This window comes from Miniopterus schreibersii (assembly GCF_964146895.1).
Source record: "Miniopterus schreibersii genome assembly, chromosome: 4".
Classification (NCBI taxonomy): domain Eukaryota; kingdom Metazoa; phylum Chordata; class Mammalia; order Chiroptera; family Miniopteridae; genus Miniopterus; species Miniopterus schreibersii.
The window spans coordinates 81,096,643-81,124,582 of record NC_138105.1 but is presented as its reverse complement, the minus strand read 5'-3'; the positions used below and the strand labels follow the sequence as shown (position 1 = coordinate 81,124,582).

The 27,940-nt window shown below is 43.4% G+C and overlaps 2 protein-coding genes across 2 annotated transcripts; both read right to left on the bottom strand.

The window, feature by feature from the left end:
* Positions 1-211: 211 nt before the first annotated feature.
* Positions 212-20,465, bottom strand: LOC308556342 (uncharacterized protein; the record flags this gene model as incomplete). The annotated part of the gene is made up of 5 exons (XM_081135488.1): positions 212-2,746; positions 3,441-3,721; positions 9,352-9,432; positions 9,520-9,653; positions 20,357-20,465. 5 exons carry the CDS (start codon positions 20,463-20,465, stop codon positions 2,314-2,316), a joined length of 1,038 nt encoding a protein of 345 aa, XP_080991614.1. The 3' UTR covers positions 212-2,313.
* Positions 20,466-22,686: 2,221 nt separating this feature from the next.
* LOC308556341 (olfactory receptor 2W3-like) lies at positions 22,687-23,631 on the bottom strand (the record flags this gene model as incomplete). Its single annotated transcript, XM_081135487.1, has 1 exon — positions 22,687-23,631. The coding sequence occupies one exon, from the start codon at positions 23,629-23,631 to the stop codon at positions 22,687-22,689; it is 945 nt and encodes a 314-aa protein (XP_080991613.1).
* Positions 23,632-27,940: the final 4,309 nt, after the last annotated feature.

Below are 27,940 nucleotides of genomic sequence, written 5' to 3'. Positions count from 1 at the left end.
GATGTTGAGACTTCAAGGAAGATGGTGGGTGTGATCCACTGTCCCAGGGCTATGCATCTGAGTCTGTTTGGAATTTCCCCTGACTGTGGCAGAGCAGCACCCCTAATCAGGCGGGTGGGGCCCCTGGAGCGCAGAGGAATGGTCTGCCAGAAGCCAGGGATGGGGGGTGGGGAGCAGGGGGGTGTCTGTTGGATCTCCTGTGAGGGGCAAGTGCCAGTCAGGTTGACAGGAAAGTGGGGGAAACGGCCCCGCCCCAAAGCCAGTCACTGACATCCCCCGAGTCTTCCTAGACTTTTATGCCGGGGCCTAGGCTGTTGACTCTGCAGCAAGGCTTAAAATCCTGAGGGTGGGGCTCGAGGGATTCCAGAGGGTACGTAATTGCTTCCCCAGGCTGATGCTTTTCAGAGAGGATTGTTCCACTGAAAAAAGATGGCTGCTGTGGTATCGGAGGACCACTCAGTACAGGGATCCTGGTGGCTGTTCCCCCACGTCTCTCCACAAAGCCACAAACCCCAGACTTCTCTGGCGGGCGACTCCAGTTCCCGTTGGCCTCCCTCCGCTGGAGCACAGGGTGAGTGGCTGCCAACAAAATTTTGTGCGTTGGACTTTTAAAAGTGTGTCTTTAAAAGCTCTGACTCTCCTTGGCGGACAGAAACCCCACAACTTTTCACAGCCAGATGCTGTGTGGGCCCCTTCCCAGCTCTGGTGCTCTAGGCTGGGGAGCCTGGCCTGGGTTTAGGCTTCATGCCTCTGCAGGGGAACCTTACACAGCTGAGCTGTCCCTTCACAACCTTTGCTGCCACCTGTGGGACTGGGGCCAGCCCCTTTTGCATCTCTACCCTTCCTACTAGTTGCAAAGTGGCTGCTTCTGCCAATTCTTGGTTGTGAGACTCCTCTTCAGATAGTCTTTAGCTGTTAATTCAGAGGGATTGTTCCCCAATTTAGTTGTATTTCTAGATTGGTTCTGAAAATAGGTGAGAACAAGATCCACCCACTCCACTGCCATCTTGGGGGAAAAAGTGTTAGTTCTTTTTTGAATGTTTGGGAAGATCTATCAGTGAAGACTTCTGATCCGGGACTTGTTGCGAGTTTTTTTTTATTACTGCTTCACTTATATTAGTTGTAATTGGTTTATTCAGGTTTTCTGATTGAGTTTTGGATGTTATATATTTCTAGGTATTTATCCATTTTTCCCAGGTTCCCATGGTTTTAATTTTGGGGGTTGTGAGTTAACATTTCTTTATATTTTGGAAGTTCTTTGAGACAAGACATGTTAATTTGGTCAGTGTTCTTAGACTGCACGGCTCATTTAAAGCTAAGGAATACTTGCACTTTTCAAACTTTGCATCAGTTGACATTTTCTATCCTTAGAGAGTTTTTGTGTTTACCTGCACTTGTTGGTTGGCTTAATTGAACATCTCACTTTGTGTAGAGAGTTTTACTCTTTTCCTTGGCCCTCAGTGTTTTTTGTTGGTGGTGGTTTTTCTTTAACAGTAACTGAAAGGTAGAATTGTGTGGAAACTAAACAGGCTAAGGACAGAAACCATGGGGGTGGCTCAGGGCACAAGCAGGGGTCAGGTCTCACACAGATCACCTGAATCCCAATCTCCAGTGTGGCCCAGATGAGCCACCAGGTGGTTCTAATGGCATTCAGGGCTGAGAACCACATGGAGGTCCCTGACTTCAGACCATGCCTCCAGGGGGGCTGGGAGCTGCTTTCCATCATGAAGGGAGCAGGCCATGCTCAGTGCAGTGGGCACACTGTGTTCACCTTCACCCGCTGGTGGCACTTCCATCACTCACAGAGAGAGGCTTCCAGCCAGGTCTCCGTATTGGCCTCCACTCCCCCTACCACTGACCTCAGCTGCTGCACATTAGCCTCTGGCTACTTTCTCATCTCCAAGCCCCATGCACACCACCCCTGCTGCCAAATGACACAGATCTCTTCAGAATATACTGGAAATCTTCACCTTCCCTAATGAAACCCAGGCCCCGCCGTTTCTGCCCTGTGTCTGAAGCAGTCGCCTTGGGCTACTTGAGCAGAGGTACCACTCTTATTTTCTTCTTGCGTTGCTTTCTAAGCATTTCATCTGTGTACGTACTCTTGGAATGCCCTGGGATCTTCTCAAAGGCAGGAGTCCTGACCCACTTTGTGTGAGGCTGGGTACACAAGTAAATCTTGCTGAATGAGTCAGTAAATGCACAACTGAATATAAGTATGGAGACACTGACAACATGAAAGAATACATAAACAAACAAAAAAATAAATCATATTTAATTCAGAAAGGAAGATGGCTGGGCCCTTGTAGAAGCTCAATAAAGCAGCTTCTCCAGAAAGAAAACAAAGAAGATGGGAGTTGGGGATCTGCCCCATGCCCCATTTCTGATGGCTGATCTACAATATTGACTCCCGTTCGCGATTGGAAAACCCATGTACGTTATTGTCTCTTTGCAAAGGCCTGGTTGTATGCATTTCTTCATTTCAATGGCGATGTCTTTAACACCTGCGAGAAACCATGAATGAGACTTCCACTGTCCTCCTCCCCCTTTATTACCTCTTTCACCACCACCCCCAGCTGGGCTGGAGTGCGACACCAGCCAGGCCACACTGCGGGCGGGCGAGCCACCCTGCACAGCTGAGGCAGGCAGCAGCACTGAAGCAACTGCTTTGGTTGGTCCCTGCCTTTCAAAGTGCCTCCAGGTACACGTGGACCACTCTGTGCTCTTGGTGATTTGTCTGCCCCCCCTGGGTGCCATATCCAGTGATTGCTATTTTAAAGCAAAGAATTACCCTGGTATGCAAATTACAGAAAGTACCAACAGAAGAATCCAAGACAACCAATGGACATGCCCAGCCCTTGATAGATGATCTCACTAACGATGGACTTCAAGGTTGAGCTCCTCGGCATCAGCGAGAGACAGTGAGAAGGTAAAGAAAGGCTCTGTGAACAACCCAGCCCGCAGGGAGCTCCGCTCCTAGGAGCCCTTCTGTGCTCCTAATTTATTTCCAATGTGTGTCTTCAATTAGCTTAGAATTTTGTGTTGGGTTTTCTCAAAGCAAGCATAGTAATTACGTTTTATGATCTTTTTGAAACTTTAATCATTATCTTTCTCCAAAGCTTTTACTTCGACAAAGCCCCCTGGGGCAGAGGCATAAATTGCTCTTGTGTTTAAAAAAACTAAGCAAAGTTTGCAGAGGATGAAGGTTCATCCAATGTGCTGAACACCAACTTCTTCAAAGCTAGCGGAGAGTTTTTTGATAAAAGTACAAAAATTGATAAATGACTGAATGAGGGTGAGAAAGCCAATTCAGCACATTGTTAGAGTCAGACCACTGTGGTCTCCTCATTTCTAAGAGGACAAAAGCTGGTCCCTCCTCCACCCTACCTTTAGGATACATGCCCCATATGTCGGGAAGAGTGACTCTGTCCTGTGTCTACACAGTGCTGCATCCTTGGAAAGTACCTGTGTTTATGACGCCAGAGAGTTCAACACATTTCACTCTGTCCATTCTGCACCACTTGAGCTCACTGTCACACTTCTGTCCCATCACTGAGAAGCAGGTCGGGCACTTAAAGCCATTGGAGTTGAGCTCATCCACATCCTTCTCCTCCAGGTCATTCATTTTAATCTCCCAGGAGACTGAAAAAAGAAAAAAGAAAAGTGGCTGGCTATTTGCCGCTGGTAGGCAAATGTACCCATGCTCGCCGAGCAGTCGCGCCTACCCCAGCATTCGGTATGTGACACAATCCTGCAGTTACCACAAAAATCACCCCCACCCTTGTGGAGGTCACTTTCTGGTGAGAAAGTCAGACTAAAACAATAAAGAAAACTATATGGTACGTCACACAGTGATAAACACCAGGAGAGCAATGGAACAGTATATAGGAAGCGCAGGGTGTGGCTGCAGTTCACAGGGTGGTCAGGGGAAGCCTCACTGGAAGGGTGATTTCCAAACAGCTGCACTGAATAGCTCAGTGTGACAAAGAAAGCGCAGAGGATGCAGCCTGCAGGGGACCCCAGCAGAGCCCCTGCCGGGAAGGAGCCCTGGCCCTCCTGCACCCTCTGCCTCCGACCCCCGCCTCCACCCACTGGCCCCGCTACCACCTGCTGAACTTGGCCGCTCCAGAGAAATACGTCCACAGAGTGGAGAGAACTATGGATAAAGAGGTGGGAAATCTGTGGAAATTTAGGGAAAAGGGGAAAAGGGAGTAAAAGTAGCAGTACTTATCTGCAGAATTTTTCTCAGGCTTTGAAAAGGTGGTTTTGAATGATTTACTTTCCCCTTCCAGCAGAACCTCCCTTCACTCTCTCTGGCTCCGCCAGCCCCCGCAGGGTGAGGGTGAGCGGCAAGTAGTGTGTAACACCAAGGGGTCGTGCCCACTGGGAGCCTGACCACCCTCCCCAAACATTGCCTGAGTACCAAGAATCCTGGGATTTCTTGCTCAAATAGACCAAGCATTTGCAGAGGTATTAGGAGTGGAGAGCTTGGGCTAAGGACTGGGCTAAGTGCATGCGTCCATGCACATGACCGTGATGCCCATCACAGTGAAGGGGAAGCAGGGTGGGGAGAGGAGGTGAACTGGGACTAAGGGTCTCAGTGCTGGCGTTCCCTGGCACGGAACTCTGAGAAGTGCTTTTATCCAGGAAAGAGGACATAGCTCAGATTAACCTTTTTTACATTTAGCTTAATGTGTACCTTTTAAATATGGAGCCATATTGCCCTGGGCCCTGCAAATTTGAGGGCAGCAGGCCCTCCATCCTGGGCAGGAGCAGGAGTTGGAGGCTTGTTCCCGGGGGCCGGTAGCCACATGCTGCCGTAAGTTGGGGGAGACCCAGAGTGCAGAGATGCTGGAGCTCTCAAGGCACTGCACCCCTCCCAGATCCTTACAGGGCTAGCCTGGCCTGCTCTCCCTAGAGAGAACTGTTTGATGAAGCACAGTACAAAGAGCCAAAAGTAACTTAACAAAACAAACAAAAGAACATTTTAAAAAAGAATTACAATCATTAACATTAAAGAGGCTCTAATTCATAATTTCTCGGCAATATCTCACATGCCCTCTCCTTCCAAACTCACACCTCGCTGTGCCTGAAGCTACTCTGTCCATTGCGTCTTTCTAAATGTAATTAATGAAAAGATCACTGCCACGGTTGTGCCATTCTCGTTTCAAATGCTCAAAAGCCGCATATTAGACCTTTTGCTCATCGTAGAACATCCCACTGCACAGTACTGACAAATCAAATGAAAACGAGGGTGCTGGCCCTCGCCAGCTTGGCAGTGGTTAGAGCCGGCCGCAGACAGAAGGGTTCCGGTTCGGTTTGGGCCAAGGGACGAACCTCGGTTGCAGGCTTCATCCGTGACCCCAGTTGGCGCCTGAGCAGGAGGCAACCAATCAATGTGTCTCTTTCACATTGATCTCTCTCTCTCTCTCTCTCTCTCTATCTCTCCCCTCCCCCCCCCGCCCCTTCTACTCTCTCTGAAAAGCAATAGAAAAAATATCCTTGGGTGAGGGTAAAAAAAAAATTAAAACAACTGGAGTGTGCTGGTGAGAGGGTGGGCAACAGGCATTTTCATTCTGTTTCTGGTGGGTAAATTAGTGTAACTTATTTAGAGGGCAATTAGATAATTTGGAAAAAAGTTTAGATTGCACAAACTCTTTGATCCAGTAATTCCTCGGTATTTTCCTACATGTGTAATTTTATCTGTAGGTAAAATTTACTGCAGGATTCTCTGAGATACTAAATGATTAGAAATGATGGAAATGCTCATGGTTAGACAGATTCTGGCACATCCATGAAATAGTTGTATGTATAGAGAGACACACTGATATGAAAAGTCCTCCAACGTTTACCTTCAAGGGAAAAAAGCAAGAGGTATAACACTAGGTATAAAGTTCCATGGGGAGAAAAAGACACACTTGGATATGTTGCTGAATACACTGACCACCTCTGGAAAGGCCGTCAAGAAGAGATAACTGTGGTTGCCTCCAAGGATTAGGGCCAGGGCGCTAAAGAGGAGAGGATGATATATTCTCTGCTATACTCCTTTTGCATTTTATACCATGGGCTTGTAGTATTTATTTTAAAAGCTATCTATTTAAAAACAAATAAATATAAGTAAATTAAAACAGTGGGAAAGGAGAGGAAAAGATGGGTTTTAAAATTTGCTTTTGCTCCTAAGAAAGAAGCCTGCAAAACCCCAAATAATCCAATTTTTAAATAGACATTTTACCAAAGAAGAAATGCAAATGACCAGCAGATTCATGAAAAGATGCTCAACACTGCTAGTCATCAGAGAAATGCAAATCAAAACCACAATGAAATAACACTTCACGCCTAGCAGATAACTGTCATTAATAAATCAACGAACAAGTGTTGGCCAGGATGTGGAGTAAAGGGAGCCCTCATGCACTGTTGGTAGGATTGCCAATTGGTGCAGCCACTATGGAAAACAGTATGGAGGCTCCTCAAAAAATTAAAAATGGAACTTCCTTATGACTCAGCATTTCCACTTCTGGATATTTATCTGAAGGAAACAAAAACACTAATTCGAAGAGATATATGCACCCCTATGTTCATTGAAATATTATTTACAATAGCCAAGATATGGAAGTCACCTAGGTGTCGACTGATAGATAAAAGAATAAAAAAGCTGTGATAACACAATGGAATATTATTCAGCCATAGAACAGAAAATCCTGCCACTTGTGACATGGATGTATCTTGAAGCCAGTATACTAAGTGAAATAAGTCAGACAAAAATACCATGTGATCTCTCTAATATGTAGAATGTTAAAAAAGAAAACAAAACCCAAACTCATAGAAAAAGATCAGATTTTTGGTTACCAGAGAGGGGGATTGGTGGGAAGGTGATCAAAAAGGTATAAACTTCCTGTTATAAGATACATACGTGCTAGAAAGGTCACGTATAGCATGCTGTGACTGTAATTAACACTGTGACATAGGAAAGTTAAGAGAGTAAATCCTAAGAATCCTCATCACAAGGAAATTTTCTGTTTTGCTTTTCCATTTTTTGTATCTATATGAGATGATGGATGCTAACTAAACTTATTTTGGTAATCACTGATGTATGTCAATATGTCTCAATAAAACTTAAAAAAAGGCTTACTATAGAAAAATACCTAAGCGAATTTTACTACAAATCATAACCACAAACCCAGAGTAAAGGAGAGCACTTCCGAGGAAACACGTGGTCACCCGGTTAAGTGTGGGCAGAGCACTTCATTCCCTCCCCAGAAACTTGCCCTTGGGCTTCCCTCAAACCTGTGGGTGCCCCCAGAAAATGGTACTTGAACTGAAAGGAAACTACTGGAGTGTGAGCGTTGTGCAGACTGACAGACCTCTCTGTCCTCTCGAGCCAACACCTGTCACAAACTCTCTTATGTCTGTTGTTGAAGAAAAAGGCCTTTTTTTTTCTTTCTTTCTTTTAGCTTGGGGCTTTGGTTTCTGTGAGAGTGCAGAGCACCATGGGCAGGTTAATAGCACCGATCTCAGTTATTCTCTAGAGGAATTAGACTTCCCCATCCTTCGTTGAAAAGCAGCTTTGATGTGAAAATTCAGTGGGGCTGGCTTTGAGCCCTGGAGCAGGAAAGATGCGATGCAACCGGAAAGACAGGATCTAGAGAAAGGAGTGGAGGACTTGAAGGTTGACAGCTCAAGATAAACTTCCACATTTTACCTAAGGCCTGTCCCAAAAATCAATAAGTGATTTTCCGTAATCTTTTATTAGGTGAAGAAAGCAGAGGAGAAAATAAGAAAGACTTGGAATTTCATGTAAAATTTTGCTGACCTTTTTTGTTTTTATCAGGAATCCTAAACTGGCTTATAATGAATTCTTAGTAAGTGATAACTGTTTGTATTGGTCCAAGCAGTGAGGGGTGAGTCCTTCCTATCAAGAAAAGATGGGCCATTGAGAGGCTGAGGGAAGAAGGGACAGCGTAAGGGTACCAGAGCAAGCAGTTAATGCTCTCCAGGTCCACCCATGGCAAGCAGTTAAAGCTGCTGGCCAACGGATTAGTGGACTATCCTGATGATGGAGGAAATCGGCGTGGGAGGAGACCCCAGGATGCCCTGGGACAATCCAGGAATTTAAAATGATTATGTGGCACTAATGGAATGAATGCTGCCCATAAGCAGATGCAGAACATGGTATCCAATGAATAAGCAGGGGTATTGCAGGCTGTTCCCACAGTCCCCGCAACCCTCAGGGACATCAGGAAGGAGAACCACTTGGACAAGGGCTGTCACTCACACCTCAGGGGTGAACATCTGGTCTCCTCCCCTTCCCCCAATATGAAGTTGTCTCTGGAGAAAAACAAGTGGAAAGCTACCCTCTAATTAACGTTTTCTAAATGCCAATCCTTCACTATGTCCCATGTTCTCCCAAGTGCAGCCCGAGTGCCCATCAGTAGATGAGTGGATAAAAAAAGCTGTGGTACACTTACGCAATGGAATAGTACTCGGCTGTAAAAAAGAAGGAAATCTTATCCTTGAGGCAGTATGGAGGGACCTGGAGAGCATTATGCTAAGTGAAATAAGCCAGTCAGAGAAAGACAAGTATCACATAATTTCACTCATATGTGGAATCTAATAAGCAAACTAGAGACAGATTTATAGATAGAGAGTAGGCTCAAGGCTGTGGGGGTAGGGGTAATTGAAAAAGAAAAAAGAAAAAAACTCATGAGGAAGGACAACAGTGTAGTGATTGCAGGGATGAGGGGTGTGGAGGGTTGGGGGGAGGTGGAGGAGGGTATTGAGGGGATAAATAGTGATGGAGGGAGACTTGACTTGGGGTGGTGAATACACGACACAGTATACAGATGACATTTTATGGAATTGTGCACCTGAAGCCTGTATAATTTTGTTAAGCAGTGTCTCCCCAATAAGCTCAATAAAAAGGAGAAAAAAAAGAAATAAAATGTACCTAAAAAATAAATGGGTGGGAACTGATCGATATTCCTAGTGCCCCCAAAACTGCACTGGAGGTGCGGTGGGCTCAGCGGTCCGCCTGAGGCCCAGAGCACTGCTGACGAGATGGCTCTCAGGTCTGCTCCCGGCTCAGTGTGCAGCGCGAGCTCCGGGGCGCGGGCCACGCTGGGCACAGACCTGTCACCGAGGGTCTGCGGGTGGAGGGGTGCGGTGATGAGGGTGCAGGAAGGTGAGAGAAATGCGGGATGCAGGGTGCGGGTGGGGATGCCCGTGCAGGATTTATGTGTGTGTGTGTGGGGGGGGATGATGGTGAGGGTGGGGATGCAGGTTGGGAGTGCTGGTGTGGTGCGGGTGGGGATGCAGGTGGGGATATGGGGTGCGGGTGACCCCACGCACTCTCACCTGAAAGGAATGGTGCCAGGGCGAGGCTGCAGGCCAGGAGCAGGTGTCCAGGAGCTGCAGGGAGCATGGTGTGGGTCGGTTCTGTGGGAGGCAGGGACGGTCAGCTATGTCACTGGCCCGCCCGCAACAGCGGCCTCCCACCTGCGACCCTCCCGGTTCTCAGATCACCTGCGTGGCGGAGAACTCGGGCCCCGAAGGCACCTGGGCTCCAAAGTGCAGCCTGTGCGCTCCTGTCCACAGGCTGCAGCGAGCTGGGAGACCACGAGGGTCCGGGCTGGGCGGCACGGCCAGGCTGTGCACACCTGTACCCGACAGCGCAACTGACAATATGGTCCAACACACCCTGTCCTGCAGTGGGCCGGAAGGCACTGCGCACGCGCGGGTCAGGGGCCACCACTTCCCCATTGGTCCACCCCCATTGGTCCCGCCTCCTGCTTTTCATGGTGCTGGCCAATGAGGTGCCTCAGGGCTCACGTGACTGCAGAAAGTTTGCTGGGCTTTTTCTACGGTTCAGAGAATTGAGGCTCAGAGGAAATTGGGTCCCCGTTTTGGGGGTTCTCTAGTACTCACCCGCTGCACTCCACTGCAGATGTCTTACTGGGACTGAGCCTCTTCCCAACCTGCCCTCAACACCTCTGAGTAGGTGCCTGCATGCTGGACTCTGACCAGACCTCCACCGGCCCCTATGAGTGGTGCAGGCACCTACTTGGAGCGATTCCTGCACCTGGGGGTGTCCTCTGACACCGCTCACAGGTTTGCCTGGACAGGGAAACCCTACATCCAGAGCCTGGGGAGTCAGGGACCTGGGCATGGTCACCCCATGGACAGTCGCGAGTCTCGTGCTGGGAACATAAGTGGGCTGTCACCGTGTGATAGTGCAAGGGTTAGAATTCTGCCTGTACTCCCACTGCTGTTTTCAGGCCTGGATTTTGCAGCAACTGCAAAAACCCTCCTTCTTTTTGGAAGCAACCTAAATGTTCATTGAGGGATGAATTGATAAGCAAAATGAGAAAATTATATATATATATATATGAAATATTATTTAGCCTTAAAAAGAAGTAAATCCTGCCATAAGCAACACCATGGATGACCCTTGAGGGCATTATGTTAAGTGAGATAAGTTAGTCGGAAAAGACAAATACTGCATGATTCCCCGTATATGAGGTATCTAAAGTACTCAAACTCAGGCCCTCCCGGGTTTGACTCGGTGGGTAGAGCATCAGTCAGCAGACTGAAGGGTCTCCGGTTTGATTCTGGTCAGGGGTGCATTCAGGAGGTGTCTCTCTCACATCAGTGTGTTTTTCTCTCACTCTTCTCCTCCTCCTCCTCCTCCCACTCTCTCTGAAAAGCAATGGAAAAAATATCCTCCACTGAGGATAAAAATAATTAATTAATTAAAGTACTCAAACTCAGAAACAGAAAGTGGAATGGTGGTTCCAGGGCCTGGGGAGGGGGGAAAGGAGAGTTGTTCAATGGGTATACAGTTTCAGTTTTGAAAGATGTTTTAAGGATCGAATGCACAATGATGTGAAGTTACACTGCTGTATTGTAGACTTCAAATTATTAACATGGGGAATTCCATGTTATGTTCTTTATCACAATTTTTTTAAAAACCTACTCCTTTGACATTTATATCTTCTGCCTTATTCTTTGTGACAGATTGACCATCTACTAAGTTATTTCTGAATAGTGTTTTGACCCTTGGTTTATAACCTTTGTTGATATAAGAACATACAAAACTATAGAAAATTTTATGAGTTTATTAGAGTTTATTTGAGCCAAACTGAGGACATGCCCAGAAGCAAGATTTCAATGGACTGAAAGAATGCTCCAGAGAATGGAAGTTTTGCAGTTCTTTTTATGCATTTATGCATGGGAGACCCAGAGGTCTAGACTCCCAATTCCACCTAAAGTCCTTTCAGAAACAAACTTTTGAGTGACTAAGATTGACAGCTGGCTGGCAGGCAAAGGCAGATGGAGGTAGAACCTGGGGACCCATAAATAAGAAGTTTGCTGACCCATCACTGGGGCCCCTGTTGCTAACAAACTGGCCTTAGAGTGCATCTTGTCCCCTCCTGTGTGCACCAAGTCCCATGGGGAAAGACACAAGCTATGGATCACTTGAAGCTTCAAACAGGTTGCTGAGAGCCCAACAGGGACAGTTTCTGACATTGGTTAGCACCTAAGTACCTCCTGGGAAGTACAGATTTGGCAGACAAACAGCCAGCCTGAGCTATCAGAAGAGCAGGATCCAAAAGGAGCTCCCAGGAGGCACTAAACTGCTGAGACAAATGCCACTTCACTTTTCTTTTTGTTCTTCATCTTCCTTATCTTTCTTCTTTATTGATTTACTATTTTAGTTTCTTTTCTTTCATAGATCTAATTTTTTCATGTCCCTTTCTTACCCTATCTTTTCTTCTTTCTCCTGCTTTCTCTTGTTGTTTTTTTTCTCTTTATTTATTTTTTGTCTCTCTGCTTTCTCCTCTGCTTTTCTTTTCATAATTATTTCCTTCCTCTTTTCTTTGATGCCATTTCCTTCTCCTATTCTTTATTCTTATTTTCTTTCTTTCATCTCTGCCCTTTCATATTCCTTTTTCTTCCCCCGTTTTTCTCCATGTACTTTCTTTTCTTCTATTATTGTTCTATTTCTTCCTTCCTAATTATCTCTTCTTTTATGGTTGCTTTTGTTTTTGTTTTAGGGGTCTTGTGTCTGTTTTTGTTTTGTTTCTTGTTTTGTTGTGCTGTGTTGTGTTGTGTTCTGCCAGCACCTGCACAACAGCTCACATGATGTGGTCCAGGGTGAGCCTCACAGTCAGCCAGCCTGAGAGGATATTCCTCCCACAAATGGGACAATAACATTCAAGACTCAATTACAACAGGAGGGCCCAAATAATTCACACAAGGAACATTCCTAGAGCGCCCAACTCAGGAGATCTAAGAGACTGTACCACTATGTCCGACAAAACACTTACTACATAAGGCCACCCCATGAAGACTGGGAGGTATACCAATTTGCTCTAATATATAGAAATAAATACAAAGGGACAGCAAAAATGAGGAGACAAAGAAACAACCCCAAATGAAAGAAAAGGGGGAAACTTCAGGAAGAGAGATAATTTATCAGATATGGAGTTCAAAGTAATGGTTATAAAATGCTCAAGGAATTAGTGAGAATTTCAAGAAACTTAGTAGGAAATACAACAGCATGAAACAAGAAGCAAAAACCATAAGTAAGAATCATTTGGAAATGAAAAATAACATATCTGACATCAAGAATACACTGGAAGAGATCAACAGTAGATTAAATGAGACAGAAGATAGAATCAGTGACTTGGAAGACAAGGTAGGAAAAAACACCCAATTAGACCAGCAAAAAGAAGAAAGAGCTTAAAAACAGGAGGATAGTTTAAGGGATTTGGAACAACATGAAACATAACAACATCCACATCATAGGAGTATCAGAGGAGAAGAAAGTGAGCAAGGAATAGAGAACCTTTTTAAAGAAATAATGACAGAAAACTTTCCTAACCTGGTGAAGGAAAAAGTCACACAAGTTTAGGAAGCAAAGAGAGTTCCAATAAAGATGAGCCCAAAGAGACCCACTCTAAGACACATCATAATCAAAATGACAAACATTAAAGACAAAGAAAAATTCTTAAAGGCAGCAAGAGAGGAAGAGAAAATTACCTACAACAGAGTACCCATTAGAATGCTAGCTGATTTCTCAACAGAAACACTTCAGGCCAGAAAGGATTGGCATGAAATAGTCAAAGTAAAGAAAAACAAGGACCTGAACCCAAGACTACTCTATCCAGCAAAGCTATCATTTAAAATTAAAGGGGAAATAAAGAGCTTCCCATACAAAAAATGCTAAAGGAGTATATCACCACCAAACCAGCATTGCAGGAAATGTTAAAGGGACTGCTTGAAGAAGAAGAAGAAATTGAGAGAAGAACATAGGTATAAAGAAAAAAAGAAGGCAGTAAATAAGTACCTTAAATGTAAATGCATTAAATGCTAGAATCAAAAGACATAGAGTAGCTGAATGGATAAGAAAACATGACCCATACTTATGCTGTCTACAAGAGACCCACCTCAGAACAAGAGATTCACAAAGACTGAAAGTGAAGGAATGGAAAAAAAATTTCCATGCAAATAGAAACCAAAAAAAGAGCAAGGGTAGCAATATTTATATCTAACAAAATAGACTTCAAAGCAAAGGCCATAACAAGAGACAAAGAAGGTCACTACATAATACTAAAGGAATTGATACAACAAGGGGATATAACCCTGGTAAATATATATGCTATCACCTCACACCTGCCAGAATGGTTACCATCAACAAATCAACGAATGACAAGTTCTGGTGAGGGTGTGGAGAAAAAGGAACCCTGGTACACTGTGGGTGGGAATGCAGACTGGTGCAGCCACTATGGAAAGCAGCATGGAGTTTCCTCAAAAAATTAAAAATAGAGCTGCCTTTTGACCCAGTGATCCCACTTCTAGGAATATATCCTAAGAATCCCGAAACACCAATCAGAAAGAATATATGCACCCCTGTGTTAATATCAGTGTTATTTACAATAGCTAAGATCTGAAACAGCCCAAGTGCCCATCAGTAGATGAGTGGATAAAAAAGCTGCGGGACATTTACACCATGGAATACTATGCAGCTGTAAAAAAGAAGGATCTCTTACCCTTTGGGACAGCATGGAGGGACCTGGAGATTATTATGCTAAACATAATAAGCCAGGCAGAGAAAGACAAACATCACATGATCTCCCTTTTATGTGGAATCTAATGAACAAAAGAAGCTTTTGAACAAATAGATCCAGAGACATGGAAGCATGGAACAGACAGACAAATCTTAGAGGGATGGGAGGGACGGGGGGAGGGGGCAGGAAGAGATTAACCAAAGAATTTATATGCATATATGCTTTGATCATGGACACAGACATTAGTGCATTGAGGGCCTGGGGTGGGCGGGAGCCAGTGGAGGGGCTAGAGGGTGGGGAAATGGAGGACATCTGAATACTGTCAACAATAAAAAAGGAAGCGAAGGGAGACTAGAAATAACATCTCTCAACTTTCTAGATTTGGAAGTTTGCCACATAATCCCTCCTAATCACTGTTGCATTTGTTGGAACTACTATAAAATCCCTTACATATGTGTACTTATATTTATATATGTTCTAAAATGTGTTGAGAGAGATGTGGCATTTTCTGTTACTCAATATATAGTTTTAATGAAACTGGTCAGTAGAAATTGAGGGGCACTTCCAAAAATAGTCTGGAAGTCTAGTCAATTTCTAAGAGTCTTTGACTCCCTTTTTTTTGTTTTACATCTGTGGGCCTGGAGTATTCACTAACAAAAACAACAGAACACTAACCACAGGCAACTGTCTGCTCCAAGCACGGAAGGGAAAGACCTTAATTGGAAGAGCTGTGCTCAGGGGCTCACTAATAAGGCTTTTGGGATTATTGCAAAAACTTTTAATAAAGTTTAGCTAAATTGAGCACCCACAGAGCCTCGTTAAATAGCCTTCCAATTAGCATGAGTTAAGCCTGTATCTTTCCTTCTGGAAACTGTGGTTAACTGGACTATTAAGGTATTAGAGGAATTAAGGGGAATTCTCAAGGATAGGCAAGGATCCTTTATTAGCAAATTTAAAGGAAACAAAGTTTTTTTGGTTGCCATGGCAACACCTGGCAAAGAAATGAGACTTGGCAGTAAAGTGTCCTCTCTCTGAACTGTACACAAAGCAGCTGACTGTAGCCAGCCTGTGCTTGGTGTACAGTAGTTATCAATCATATGATAAACTGTTAACAGTAAAACACTGTTTCCTACTGTCTGAGTATAAAGGCATGAAGCCAAAATGGGTTAATTCAAATTCGCAAATGAAAAAATAGACTGATTTGTTGTTTTTAAATAAAAGTACAAATTTTCATTTCAAAATGTAATTAGTATATCATTCATTGTAATAAATATTATGTATATATATATAGAGAGAATATGTTCAAAATCTTCCTCCTAAAAATATGCTGACAGAGTGAATTTCATCATCTCACTTTATAATAGGTCATTATGTATTCATGAAGATTTATTTTGGATAATCTTAAAGACTACTAAGGATCCAGCTAGATAATTATCCTCAGCTTTATGCCATCTTATCAATCTTATCAATAGATACAAGTATATGTTTCAAATTTAGAACATCTTGAAGTATTTCAAAAATACGAAGGAGAATAGAAATAATATAACACACATTTAGAAATCTAGCACCTAGGTTAATCTTACAATTTTATTTATCTATGATACTTTTAAAAAATAAATCTAACGTCTAGATAGAAATGAGACCCTGTGGTAGGATATTTGAGAAGATTAATTTTATGATGTAACTCTGGCTGGACAAATGTCTTTAATTTTTCTTTGTAAGGAAATTTCCTAGCAGGCATTTTTTATGTTTTTCTTCCTTTTCTGAAGTTTGAATGGTTGTGTGTCAGGAAAATTCCATATAAAGGTAAATGTGAGAGAGAAATTTCTGTTGTTTATAAGGCAAAATGAATTAATTAATTAAAAATAAGTAAAATACTATGGCTGTCAAAGCAGGAGGTAATCACTTTCTAAAAAGGTACTCCAGGAAGACATTACATAGGATGGATGAAATTTGGTATTAAACAAGTTCCATAAAGGCAGGAAGCATCTGTTTTGTTTCCTGGCCTTCTCAGAGAACAGCAAAGTATGTGACATACAGTCGATGCTTAATAATTATTAACTGAATGACTAGATGGATGGAAGTATAGAAGAAAAGTAAAGACAAAATCTTTAGGAATTCCCAATTTATGGAGCAGAAAAATGAAAGGTAGAAGGTAAAAACTTTCAGAGAAATGAAGTAGCGACAGAGACCCATACAAAGGATAAGATCATTTCCATGAGGACTTGTTGGACAACATTATCAAACATTAAGACTTGCCAGAAGATGAGGCCCTATTTGATAACATGAGCATAACTTAGGTTTCTCATTTTGAGAAGATTCCAAGTGTGTCTGAGTGAATGATACTCTGAGAACTAAATTATAGGATAAACAATAATACTTAAGAGTTGAAATAAGAGTGTTCAGGGTAACAGTTTGTTTTCCTATGCTTCTTTTTTATATGCCTTGTATGTCTGCACCACTTGAGTTTTATTGAACGAAAGGCCAATACTAACTAGATATATGCCTAATCTCAAGTCCCCATGCCTACTGAAAGCTTTAGCTTTGAGTTTACATAGTCACTATTAGTAATGGCCATTATTAACTATGCCTTAGCTCTTAGAAATGTTGACAAAAGGTCTGAATGGACAGGCGTTGCTCTACAAGAATTAGAATATTCAAGCACATAATGATAGTGGTAAAATTCACTTAGTTATCTACCACAATCCATATGAAAAAGATTTGAGTTCACCCTTTAATTAGTAGCCTGAAAACTATGGAATTACTATTCAACCACCTCCCTCAATATTAGTATCAAAATCATTTCTTAATTGCCTAGCCATGCATGACATTACATGAACATTTAAACATACCAAGTTATAGTAATAATTTTTGCACTTCCGGTTAATGTGGAGATGCAAGTTCACACTATTAAACTGCACAGAATTTCCTGTAATTCTTTGTGCTACAACTTGTGTTAAATCCTTTGATTGTGAGATTACTAATTGCAAGACTAGAGAAAAATTCAATCTTTTGAAAAATCCCTCTCTGTGGAGTCTATGCTTATGTTCACAAAGCTGTTTGTCTTCTTTTTGCAGAAATGTCTTTACTAGACATTTCTCAATTTACTTACAGCTTTAAGGCTTCTGTCTTAATTGTTGTTTCTGTTACTAATTTTTAAAAAATCTGTGCCCATTCATTTGGATTTTATATATCCATACATTTCCCTTAAACTTCTAAGTAAAGATATTTCTCTCCATTAAACAAGAAAATTCATTTTTAAAATTTATTTTAATAGACTGGCTTTTCAGAACAGTTTTAATTTCACAGAAAAACTGAGAGGAAGTTAGAGAGATTTACTCTATATCCCCACCCCAACACATGCATAGCGTCCCCCATTGTCAGCGTCCCCAACCAGAGTGGTACATTTGTTACAACTAATGAACCTAATAGACACATCTTTATCACCCAAAATGTACAGTCTATATTAGGATTCACTCTTGGGGTTGTACACTCTGTGGGTTTGGACAGATTTGTAATGACATGTATCCACCCTTATAGTATCAGACAGGGTAGTTCTACTGCATTAAAAATTCATGCTATGCCTGTTTTTCTCTCCCTCCCCCATGGTAACCACTGATATTTTTAGTTTTTATCATTTTCCCTTCTCCAAAATGTCATATAGTTGGAATTATACAGTATATATAGCCTTTTAAGATTGGCTTCTTTCACTTAGTAATATGCACTTAAGATTCATCCATATCTTTTCATGGTTTGATAGCTCTTCCTTTTTAGTTTTTTTAGCACCAACTAATATCCCATTTCATAGTTCATTTATCTGGTCACCTACTGAATGCCATCTTGGTTACTTCCAAGTTTTGGCAATTATGAATAAAGCTACTATAAACATCTGCGTGCAGGTTTTTGTGTGATGCTCTCATGTGCTATCTCTAGACGAGTCAGTTATCAATATTCTGCTTTTTGCCTTACTGCAAAGTGATACCCAAGAGCAGTATAACTGAGATTCCATCTCTCAAAAATTCCACCCATCTTGGAACTTTTCCTTTTCACCAGTCTGTTCTCCTCCCATCAAGAAATGTCCTACTTTCAAGATCTGTCCCACTTTTTAAAACTTTGCTACATTGGCCATCCACTTAAATCAAGCACTATTGATTTGTAAATAGTCATTTTACGAGAATAACAGGGCCTATTGGTCTGCTACAAAAAGCCAAATCCAATGTGACAAATTTTGTCACATAATTTAACGGAATGTTGTTTTCAGAGAAAGAGTATTTAGGGTTTCCTTGATCCGTCTGGGAAGTGAGTGGAATTGGGTGAACCCCCAACCCACCATATCTTCCCCCCACTCCCCAGTACTCACCTATGAAATCTTGTATGTCTTTCACATCTCATATTTAATTAATTCATCTAACACCTCATTGAAGGCAGATTGGCAGGACAATGTTGAGAAGAGTATAAATAACTTGAGAGTTATTGTGCAAAATAGGTTAGGCCCTTTGAGAGTGTTGTGAATGATTTTTTTGCATTGGGTTTTCTACAGAATTCAAGGTCTTTATGAACTATCCCAGCTTTATGAAATAAGAAATTTCTTGTGACATACATGAAAACTGTTACAAAGATACACAGTTGGCTAGTTGAATTTCTATTCCATCTCAAATCTTTACAAGTGATTTGGATTGATAATTCATTAAACCTCTCTGAACATCGGTGTTTTTCTGGGTGTGTTTCTGATCTTTCCTTTGTCTCTTCAGGTTGTGTTTTTGTTTGCTTTTTTTGTTTTCTTTTTTAACATGCCTTGTAATGTTTTAAAGCTGGAAATGGTGTATTGGGTAAAAGGAATTGAGGTAAACAAGCTTTTATTGTGTTTGAGGTTTTGTGTTTATCTAGTTAAGAGTTAGACCATGGTTACTGTTTGCTGTAGATGTCAGAGGCTAAAATTTCCTATTTTTCTTGACTTAGTCTCCCTTGTCTTTGGGCTTTCCTAGAGACTTAAATAGTTTAAGTCATTCTTTTATCTGTAATCCTCTGCTCTGTTAATATGGTGGTAAAATGTGGAGGAAGGAAGAATTCTACAACTCTGTGATTAGGTCTCAGGCTGTCAGTAAGCCTACACCCCTGGGTTGTGAACTTTACAAGTGCTTCTTGGTTTTCCTGACCCGCTCCCCTTAGGTGAGATGGGCAGGCTAGAGGAGGCCGGAGTTGGGTATTTCCCTTTCCTCATATTGGTTAAGCTCTGGAAACCCATGATGGTGAGACTCTGGTAAAATAGTCTTCTTTACTGGAAGGCCTTTGCTAAGGAGAACAGAACACTGGGAGTTTTCAAAGTGGCTATTTCTCTCCTCTCTCTGCTGGGGACAGGGGCTTTTTTTCTTCAATCTTCACTCTGACAACTGAGATTCCATCTCTCAAAAATTCTACCCATCCTGGAACTTTTCCTTTTTACTAGTCTGTTCTCCTCACATCAAGAAATGTCCAACTTTCAAGATCTGCCCCACTTTTAAAATCTTTACTACGTTAGCCATCCAGTTAAATCAAGCACTATTGATTTATAAAGTCATTTTACAAGAATAACGGGCGATTGGCCTGCTACTAAGAGGCAAATCTAATGTGACAAATTTTGTCACATAATTTAATGGAATGTTGTTTTCAGAGAAAGAGTATTTAGGGTTTCCTTGATCTGTCTGGGTATTTCGAAGATAAAGATGCACAAGACTGTGAGGGATGCAATAAAACTGGGATCCCAGGACTGTTTACCCCTCAAATTAGTCTACATTCAGTCTCCATCAATCAGTGAATTTTCCTTGAAGTGCTCCTACCAGCTGCTGGGTGCAGCAGCAGCTTCTCCTGGGAGGCTATGATTTTCAGCATTCACCTGTCTCTCTGGGTTTCAGGGTTGTGGCTTGTCTGTGAGCTCAATTCTTAGATACTTCTAAGAGTAGTTATCAATTTTCAGTTTATTCAGCATTTTTGTTGTTGTTGTGAGGATAGGAAGATGACTTCCAGGCTCCTTATATGTTGGACTGGAAAACAACTTCAGTGTTTTTAATCACAAAATAAAAGGTTCCTTTTAGGTCAACCTGGAGGTTGATTCAGAGCTTCAGCCAACACTCAGGGATGCGAGCAGTCTTGTCAGGGGGCCCCCAGCTATTAGCTGGTTAATTATTGATGTCTGTTTCTCTGGCTCTGGCTGCTGTAATTTAACTTAGGACACTTAGAATGTTTCTCTTGTCACTTTGTTCTCTGCAGGGCATTTTTTCAGAAGCAGGAGCACTGGCTGCCCTAGGCCTCACTCAGGGCGCCCAGCGCGTTCTCTCCCCGAAGAGGTGCGAGGTGCGTGCAGAGGCGCTGGGAGCGTCGCCTCAGTTCCCTGAGGGTCTCCTCTTGGTGGCTGGGTACCATGGCATGGGTACTGTGGACTTGCAGCGTGTAAGGCAGGGAGCCCTACCTTCCGCTCAGGTAACTCTCACTCCCTCATTTGCCCTGGGCCCACCCACAGCATGACCTCTTTAACACAGGGATTTGGAATATTTACGCAGGGTTCCCTGGAAGCACAGGACGCCCCCTTCCAGTGGGACCTGGCTTGTCCACAGTTAAATGCCCCCGATGGGGCTGGTGCCCTTTGAAATGAAGTGAGGGGAGGGAGCGAGGAGGTGAGACAGGGAGGTGGAAATTCAGGCCCATTGTGTGGGGGGGCCTAGAAGCTGAGGGTTCTGAGGACAGAGGTGACAGCATCCCTCAGAGGGCTCTCCTCATTCCCTCCCGTTGGATTCCCCTGCTCTGAATCCTCCCTCCGCTCTCTCCAGAGCGTGTCTGTCCTCCAAGGCCTCAGAGGGAGTCGGGGGGGTATTTCCTGTGTCCTTCCTTGTGTCTGAGGACCAGCCGTGAGAAAGGGCATCCCCTGGAAGGTGTGCACTCTCAGGCCCTCCTAATCTCTGCTGGATTTGAGTCCACATTTTAACACTGTCCCAGGTAACGAATTCGCACATTAGGTGGAAGAAGCCCTCCATGGGGCTTAGGAAGTGCCACCTCATAACATGGCACTTTGGCATATTGGCCATTTCAAGGTGAAGTGTTTGTAAAGCAGCCGGTATAAGTACTTGCTCACCTTTATCTGAAGCAGATCATAAACCCTCTTCTGAGAGGCGCCCTCTCTGTTCCTGGGCGAAAGGAGCACCCTTATTTCCAAGACACAGCCCTGAAAGGAACCCAAACACACAGGCCTTGCTAATTTCCCCCATTTATTACATTCAGCTCACACCCCCTTTGTCCCATTATATTTTCCCACTATCCACTCTTCATCAAATCTGGCATAAAAACCATTTCTTGGGGTCTTCATTTCCTCCATAAGCCTCCTGTGTCACATAAAACTTCTTTTAAATCAATTTGTATGCTTTTTTTCCTGTTAATCTTCCTCAGTTTGATTTTCAGACCCAGCAGGCAACCTCAAAGGGTCCAGGAAAACTTTTTCCCTCCTCTACATTCTGGTCTGTGTTATGCAAGGAATGGAAGCAAATCATGTCTTTAGTTCCAAAGGGTCTCAGATACTAATGTTTAAATGCTTAAGGATTTTGCTCTTTGAAAATTCATGTAGCGATAGAAACAGCAGAAACTGGGAGTCAGACAGAACGTGCAGTAAATCTCTGGTTCCGTTCTAACTGAGCAAATGATTAAACCTCGAAGCCTCGTGAATGACGTGTAAAAAAGGATAGTGAAAATCACATTGGCTGGCCAGTGTGGCTCAGCAGTTGAGCACTGGCCTAGGATCCAGGAGATCGCAGTTTGATTCCTGGTCAGGGCACATGCCTGGGTTGCGGGCTCGATCCCAAGTTGGGGCCATGCGGGAGGCAGCCGATCAATGACTCTCTCATCATTGATGTTTCTCTCTCTCTCTCCCTCTCCCTCCCTCTCTCTTCCTCTCTCTGAAATCATTAAATACTTTTTTTTTTAAATCATGTTGACCTCCGACAAATGCAGAAAAGATTAGACAAATTAAGAGCATCTGCCTCATAGCAGAAACTTAATAATTATTAGGTCCTCACTAATAAAGTAAACATGTACCTGAGAAATATAATGTTCTAAGATTTAAATGATCCACCTATTGTGTGATAGATTACCTTCTTGGCTTATCCAGAATCTTACTCTAGACTTCAGGGAAAATGCCAACGTTTGGGGACAAACGGTAGAAAAGAAACATGATTCTATGAAAGATGCTGGATGCGAATTTGGGGAAAAGAGAACACCCAACTTGCTGAACTCCCACATCTGATGGCTGTCAGCCAAGAAAAGTAATCAAATTTTGACCATTTTGACTAAAATACACAGAAAGTTGTTAAACAATTGACAAAAAAACAACAAAAGCAAAACTTAGAAGCTGTGGAAACTCATCTTTATAAGTACTCTCATGTTGCTCTTTGGACCTGGCCTCATAGCTCAGCTAGAGGGGTTTTTTTGAGTGCTATGTGTGGTGCGGTTACCCATTAAAACATAATGCTGGAATGGAAGCAGCTTGGGAAGTCCGGGAAAAGACGTACACATTGGGAAGTACGGCGACGACCAGATCTGGTCGAACAGTCCCAAATGCCGTCGCCGGCTCCTGGAGACGCCGCCTCCCCTGTTCACCCTACGCCTTTTCCGCCGCCCTGTCACCCAGCAGCAGCCTCCTCAGTGCCCCCTTCACCTCTCTGTTTCGGAGGGTGTAGATCAGGGGGTTCAGGAGTGGGGTGACAATGTTGTAAAGGAGGGTGAGGAACTTGCCCTGGTTCTGGGAAGAGGTGTTCCCCGGCTGCATGTACGTGTAGATGATGTTCCCATAGAACAGGGAGACCACCGTGAGATGGGAGCCGCAGGTGCCGAAGGCCTTTTGCCTCCCCGCTGCCGACGGGATCTGTAGCACAGCCCGCACGATGCAGCCGTAGGAGACCAGGATAAAGAGCAGGGGCCACAGCACGATGGCCACCGCCAGGACGAAGACAACACCCTCAATGACCGCTGTGCTGACACAGGCCATCCGGATCAGGGCAGGCATCTCACACAAGAAGTGGTCCACTCTGTGGTGCCCGCAGCGCGGTAAGCGTAGGGTGACTGGGGACATGGCCAGGGAGTTGGCCACCCCACAGCCCCAGGCCACCGACACTAAGCCTGCGCAGAGGCGAGGGCTCATGATTGCCGGGTAGTGCAGGGGATTGCAGACGGCGACGAACCGGTCATACGCCATGACGGCCAGGAGCAGACACTCGACACCGCCCAGCGCCAGGAACAGAAACAGCTGGGTGGCACAGCCCGCGTAGCTGATGGTCTTGTCGCGCCCGCCCAGGTTGTAGAGCAGCTGGGGGATGGAGCTGCTGGTGAAGCCGAGGTCCAGGAGGGAGAGGTGGGTGAGGAAGAAGTACATGGGGGTGTGGAGGTGGGGGTCCAGCCGGGACACCAGGATGATGGTGGCGTTGCCCGCAATGGTCAGGAGATACGCGATCAAGATGACCACAAAGAGGATCCTCTCCAAATGGGGGCGGTCAGAAAAGCCCAAGAGGATGAAACTTCCCCGGGCGCTGTCATTGGTCCCGTCCATGTCCGCGGCACCTGAAGAGGAATCGCGATACTGATAATGGTGACAGACAATACGGACGGCATCCCCTGTGCTTCTGACAGTTAGTTACTCACTTAAGCCCAGCAACGGTGACATGGGGTTGACAGTCTTCTTATCCTGCATTTACAGAAAAGGAAACTGAGTCGGATGTGTATTAAGCAAAATGATCATGTTCTAGAAAAGGCAGAGCTGATTTTGAACCAAGGAAACTCCCAAGGGGCTCAGGGTCGTCTTCCACTGCTGGCTCTGCTTCCAGTTCTAGTGACAGAAGCTAAGTCCCGCCATGGCCCAGCCATTGGTTTTTCTTGAAACACAATTTCCTGAGCTCTTGCTAAAACCTCAAAGGCCCAAAATGGAACCCCAGAATAATCAATTACTAGTATTTAGGAAATAGCCATTATATGCAGAATATTTTATTTGTTCTTTAATTCAAAGACACATCTCATTCATTTGACCATAATCTTGAGGTAATTTTAAAGTGCCCAAATAAATAAATAATATATGATATAATTGAATATTACTAAAGTAACATACACATCAAATTAATATCCTTCTTTCTCTCTCTCTTTCTTTCTATTGGGTCTGGTTTTTTAAGAAATCGAGTATGTATTTTTTCTTCCAAAGTACTATATGCTGCTTGAGGAAAATAAAATCACAACAGGTAATACAACTTTAATGCAATAATTTACATACATGTGCAGAAACCTCTATCAAAGAATTTACCACAACAAACAAAGCATGTGTGAAGACCTAGAGCACAAGTCTTACAGACAGAATAGAGGAGTCGATTTAACATGTCTTGGGCTACAGCCCCAATTCCCCCATTACAATCCCTTAGCCAACAAGATACAATTAGGAGCTCTCAGAAAGCCCTTTATCTTTTTACAGTTTTCTCATCTAAAAATGGTAATCATCAAACTACCTTATTTATTTTATAGATATGTTTTTATAATTTTTAATTTAAAAGTTGGTAAATTTGAAAGTATGTTGCATAAAGCTATGTGTCATATACACAGGGAACGTGAAACTAAGTCCATGCGACTAGGCAGAGAAATCCTATATTTAACATAAATGCAAACATACTTTGAAAATATAATAAACCGTGATAAATGGGGGGTATTTGGAGTTGGGGAGTGTGAATCATTCATTCACTGCTTTCACCAAAACAAATAAATCAAGTGTTTAAACATTAAATATAACTTATAAGAAAGCACAAAAGTTGGTCCCTTTTTTTCATTGATCATCTTAAATTTTGATTGCACTAGGCAGATTGCAATTCTCAAAAGCAACAAAGCAAAAAACAAAGAAATATGCATAATTTAATAAATCTATGCTATAAGAAACACCACTAAAAACATAAAGGATAATGAAAATACTAGAGAAATTCAACATGACAATTGAAAGACTACCTTTTAAACAATATTTTCAGGAAATTGGCAAGAAAATATGAAAGAAAATAATGATCTGAAGAAGTAGTTCACAGGGAAAGTAATATAAAAACATTACTTAAAAATATTAGAATTCTTCTCACTGGTGATTATGGATATATAATTAAAATATAAATGCAAAGATATTTGCTTTTTAGATAGGTAAATATTATTAAATGTAGTAAGTGCAGGGAAATACCCCAATTCTCTTGAACTCTTGATAGGAATTTAAATCAGAATAGAATGTGGAGGGGTCTTAGAAAAAGATTATTAATTGAAATGGGTAGTACTCAGGACAATGCATATATTTAAAGTTATAGAAATAATTTAATAAATAATGTCAACTTTCTAAACTGGAAACAAACAACTACTAGATAGAAATAAGTGTGTGTCTGTGATTTTGTTGCCGCAGTTAGCTCGCATCACTGGGAAGCGAGCCAGGGGAGTGCCACCTTGTTGGGCGCGGTCAGCGGGGGAGCAGGAGCCGGCTCCTTTCACCCCGGAGTCGGGAGTCGCAGCTTTACACCGCCCCCCAGGGGACCACGGTCCGTTTCTCACCGATCACTGAGGAAAGGGGTAGAACAAAAGGGGGGTCAGCACGTGCCAATAAAGCCACGGGGGTGCAGGGGGTGTTTGACCACAGAGGCCTGTCAGTCTAACCTGGGAAAGGTATCACTGGTCAGGGGGTGCACCTGTCAGAAGCCCCCAAAAGCTTGGGATGTTGATTGATTATTTTTAAAGTGCTCCTGGTTAAAACTCCATGGGAACAAAGAATCTCTCCCTCCCTCTCAATCTCTCTCTCTCTCTCTCTCTCTCTCTCTCTCTCTCCCTCACACACGCGCACACACACTCGTGTTCTTTCCTTCCCGTGCTCTCTTCCCCGGGAGCACACGGCCACGCAGGCCTAGCAGCAGCTGGGGCCTGCAAACAGAAACCCTGGACACCGGCCTTTGCTTGGCCTCGCTGAAGAGACGGTTGCACTTTTTTCAGGGTGGACAGAGATGGGACATTGGGAACCCAGGAAGGGAACTCCTTTGCTTTTGTATCACAAATAAATCCTCTTGCCACACCACAATCTCCACATGGGTCCGTGAAATGCTTTTCCCGCGGTCCCATGAAGAGCGGGGTTTTAACCAACAGCACTGCCCGGGGAAGCACTTGCTGCCCCTGAGTGAGAGCGGGGCAGGCTGGAGGGCAGTGTCAGCATGGGCCCGAGGGCCTTGAGCTCTCCCGCCCACTTGGGGCAACTCGTAGGAGGGTAAGGAAATGAGTCCGGTGACTGAGGACTCACAGTTCTTCCTGACTTTGGGTGGAACTGCAGAGAGCAGAGCGGCTCGCCTGCACGAAGGGGACTATTGCTTTGTAAAACGTTTATTTCACTAGTGTACTTGGGACTATGTGCTCACAGTGCACCAAAGGTAAGGCGTATTTCTCCTTGTAGTGCTGGCCAAGCAGTGTGAACACTATTGCCCCCAAATGCACTGTTCCATCTCAGAAATGCCCACACTCAAACCATAAGTTCAAAGAAATAGACTTTTTTTAGTTCCTGGAGAGCAGATGATCAGACGATTAAAGATTTTCGTTTATTTCCAAAGATTTTTTTAATATTGAAGACTAAAGAGTTTAAACTCCCAAAATATGATGGCAGGAAACGGGACCCATGTTTTTCAGAGCAGGGAAAGGGCTGCACCTTTCTAGCTAAGAGTGACATTCTCCATCACACCCATAGCTAATAATACCCCTGTCAATGCTTTTTATTTTTTTAAATGAAACTTACACCTCAGACTTCATTTCCTCACATTCACTTGACAAACCTCAGTCTTTCTTAACAAACTCCCAACGTAAAAAAAATAATTTTTATTTTGTGTGTGTTTTTATACTTTGTATCTTCAGCACTTTTATATTTCATCTTTTAAAAATCATTCTGCACTGGTAAATCTGATCTGTTATAATTAAATAACATGAGTTGTGATGTATGTGTTTGTGTATAGATTTGTGTCTTGATGTATCTGTTATAATCCATACATTTTCCAATAGCAAAGGGTGTGTTCCTCACCTTCTATCCCTTTGAGGCACTCTTTATGGCTTTTTTATTGTTGACAGTATTACAGATGCCCCCAATTTTCTTCTCCTTTGCCCCCCTCCTCCCAGCCCCTGCCCCACCCTAGGCCTTCACCACACGATTGTCTGTGTCCATATGTATATAAATTCTTTGGTAAATCTCTTCCTGCCCCCCCCCCCCTTGAGATCGGTTCCGTGTATCCACACCTCTGGACCTATTCTGTTCATCAGTTTATTATGCTCATTAGATTCCACATATAAGTGAGATCATGTGATGTTTGTCTTTCTCTGACTGGCTTATTTCACTTAGCATAATATTCTCCAGGTCCATCCATACTGTCTCAAAGGGTAAGAAATCCTTTTTTTTACAGCTGATAGTACATTTATATGGCTTTTTAATTTAACAAACCAATAGAGAAGTGCAAACTTATAAATTGAGCTCCTAAATCCACAAATCTACTCACAATTTTTACTTGTGTGCTACCAGGTACCATTAAAAGTCAGAAGTCGGAAGGTGAGGATCTAGCTGGAGGACCTCCATGCATGTGATGTCTTCTCCCCTCCTGGGTTCAGGCAGATGCTCTACCAGGTGTAACTGCGCGTGTGGAGAAAATAAAGGCACCCCTCCTGGTTGTAGCCCATGAGTCTATAAATGCAATGGGCCGTGATATTTGTGCAGGTATATGGCAATGAGCCCCAGTGATGCCACTTTCCTGAAAAATGAATGGAGAGGGACCCTGATGGTGATCTGTGGTCATCCATGGCCCCACACTCCAGGGAAACTTCCGATCCCACAGGCATCG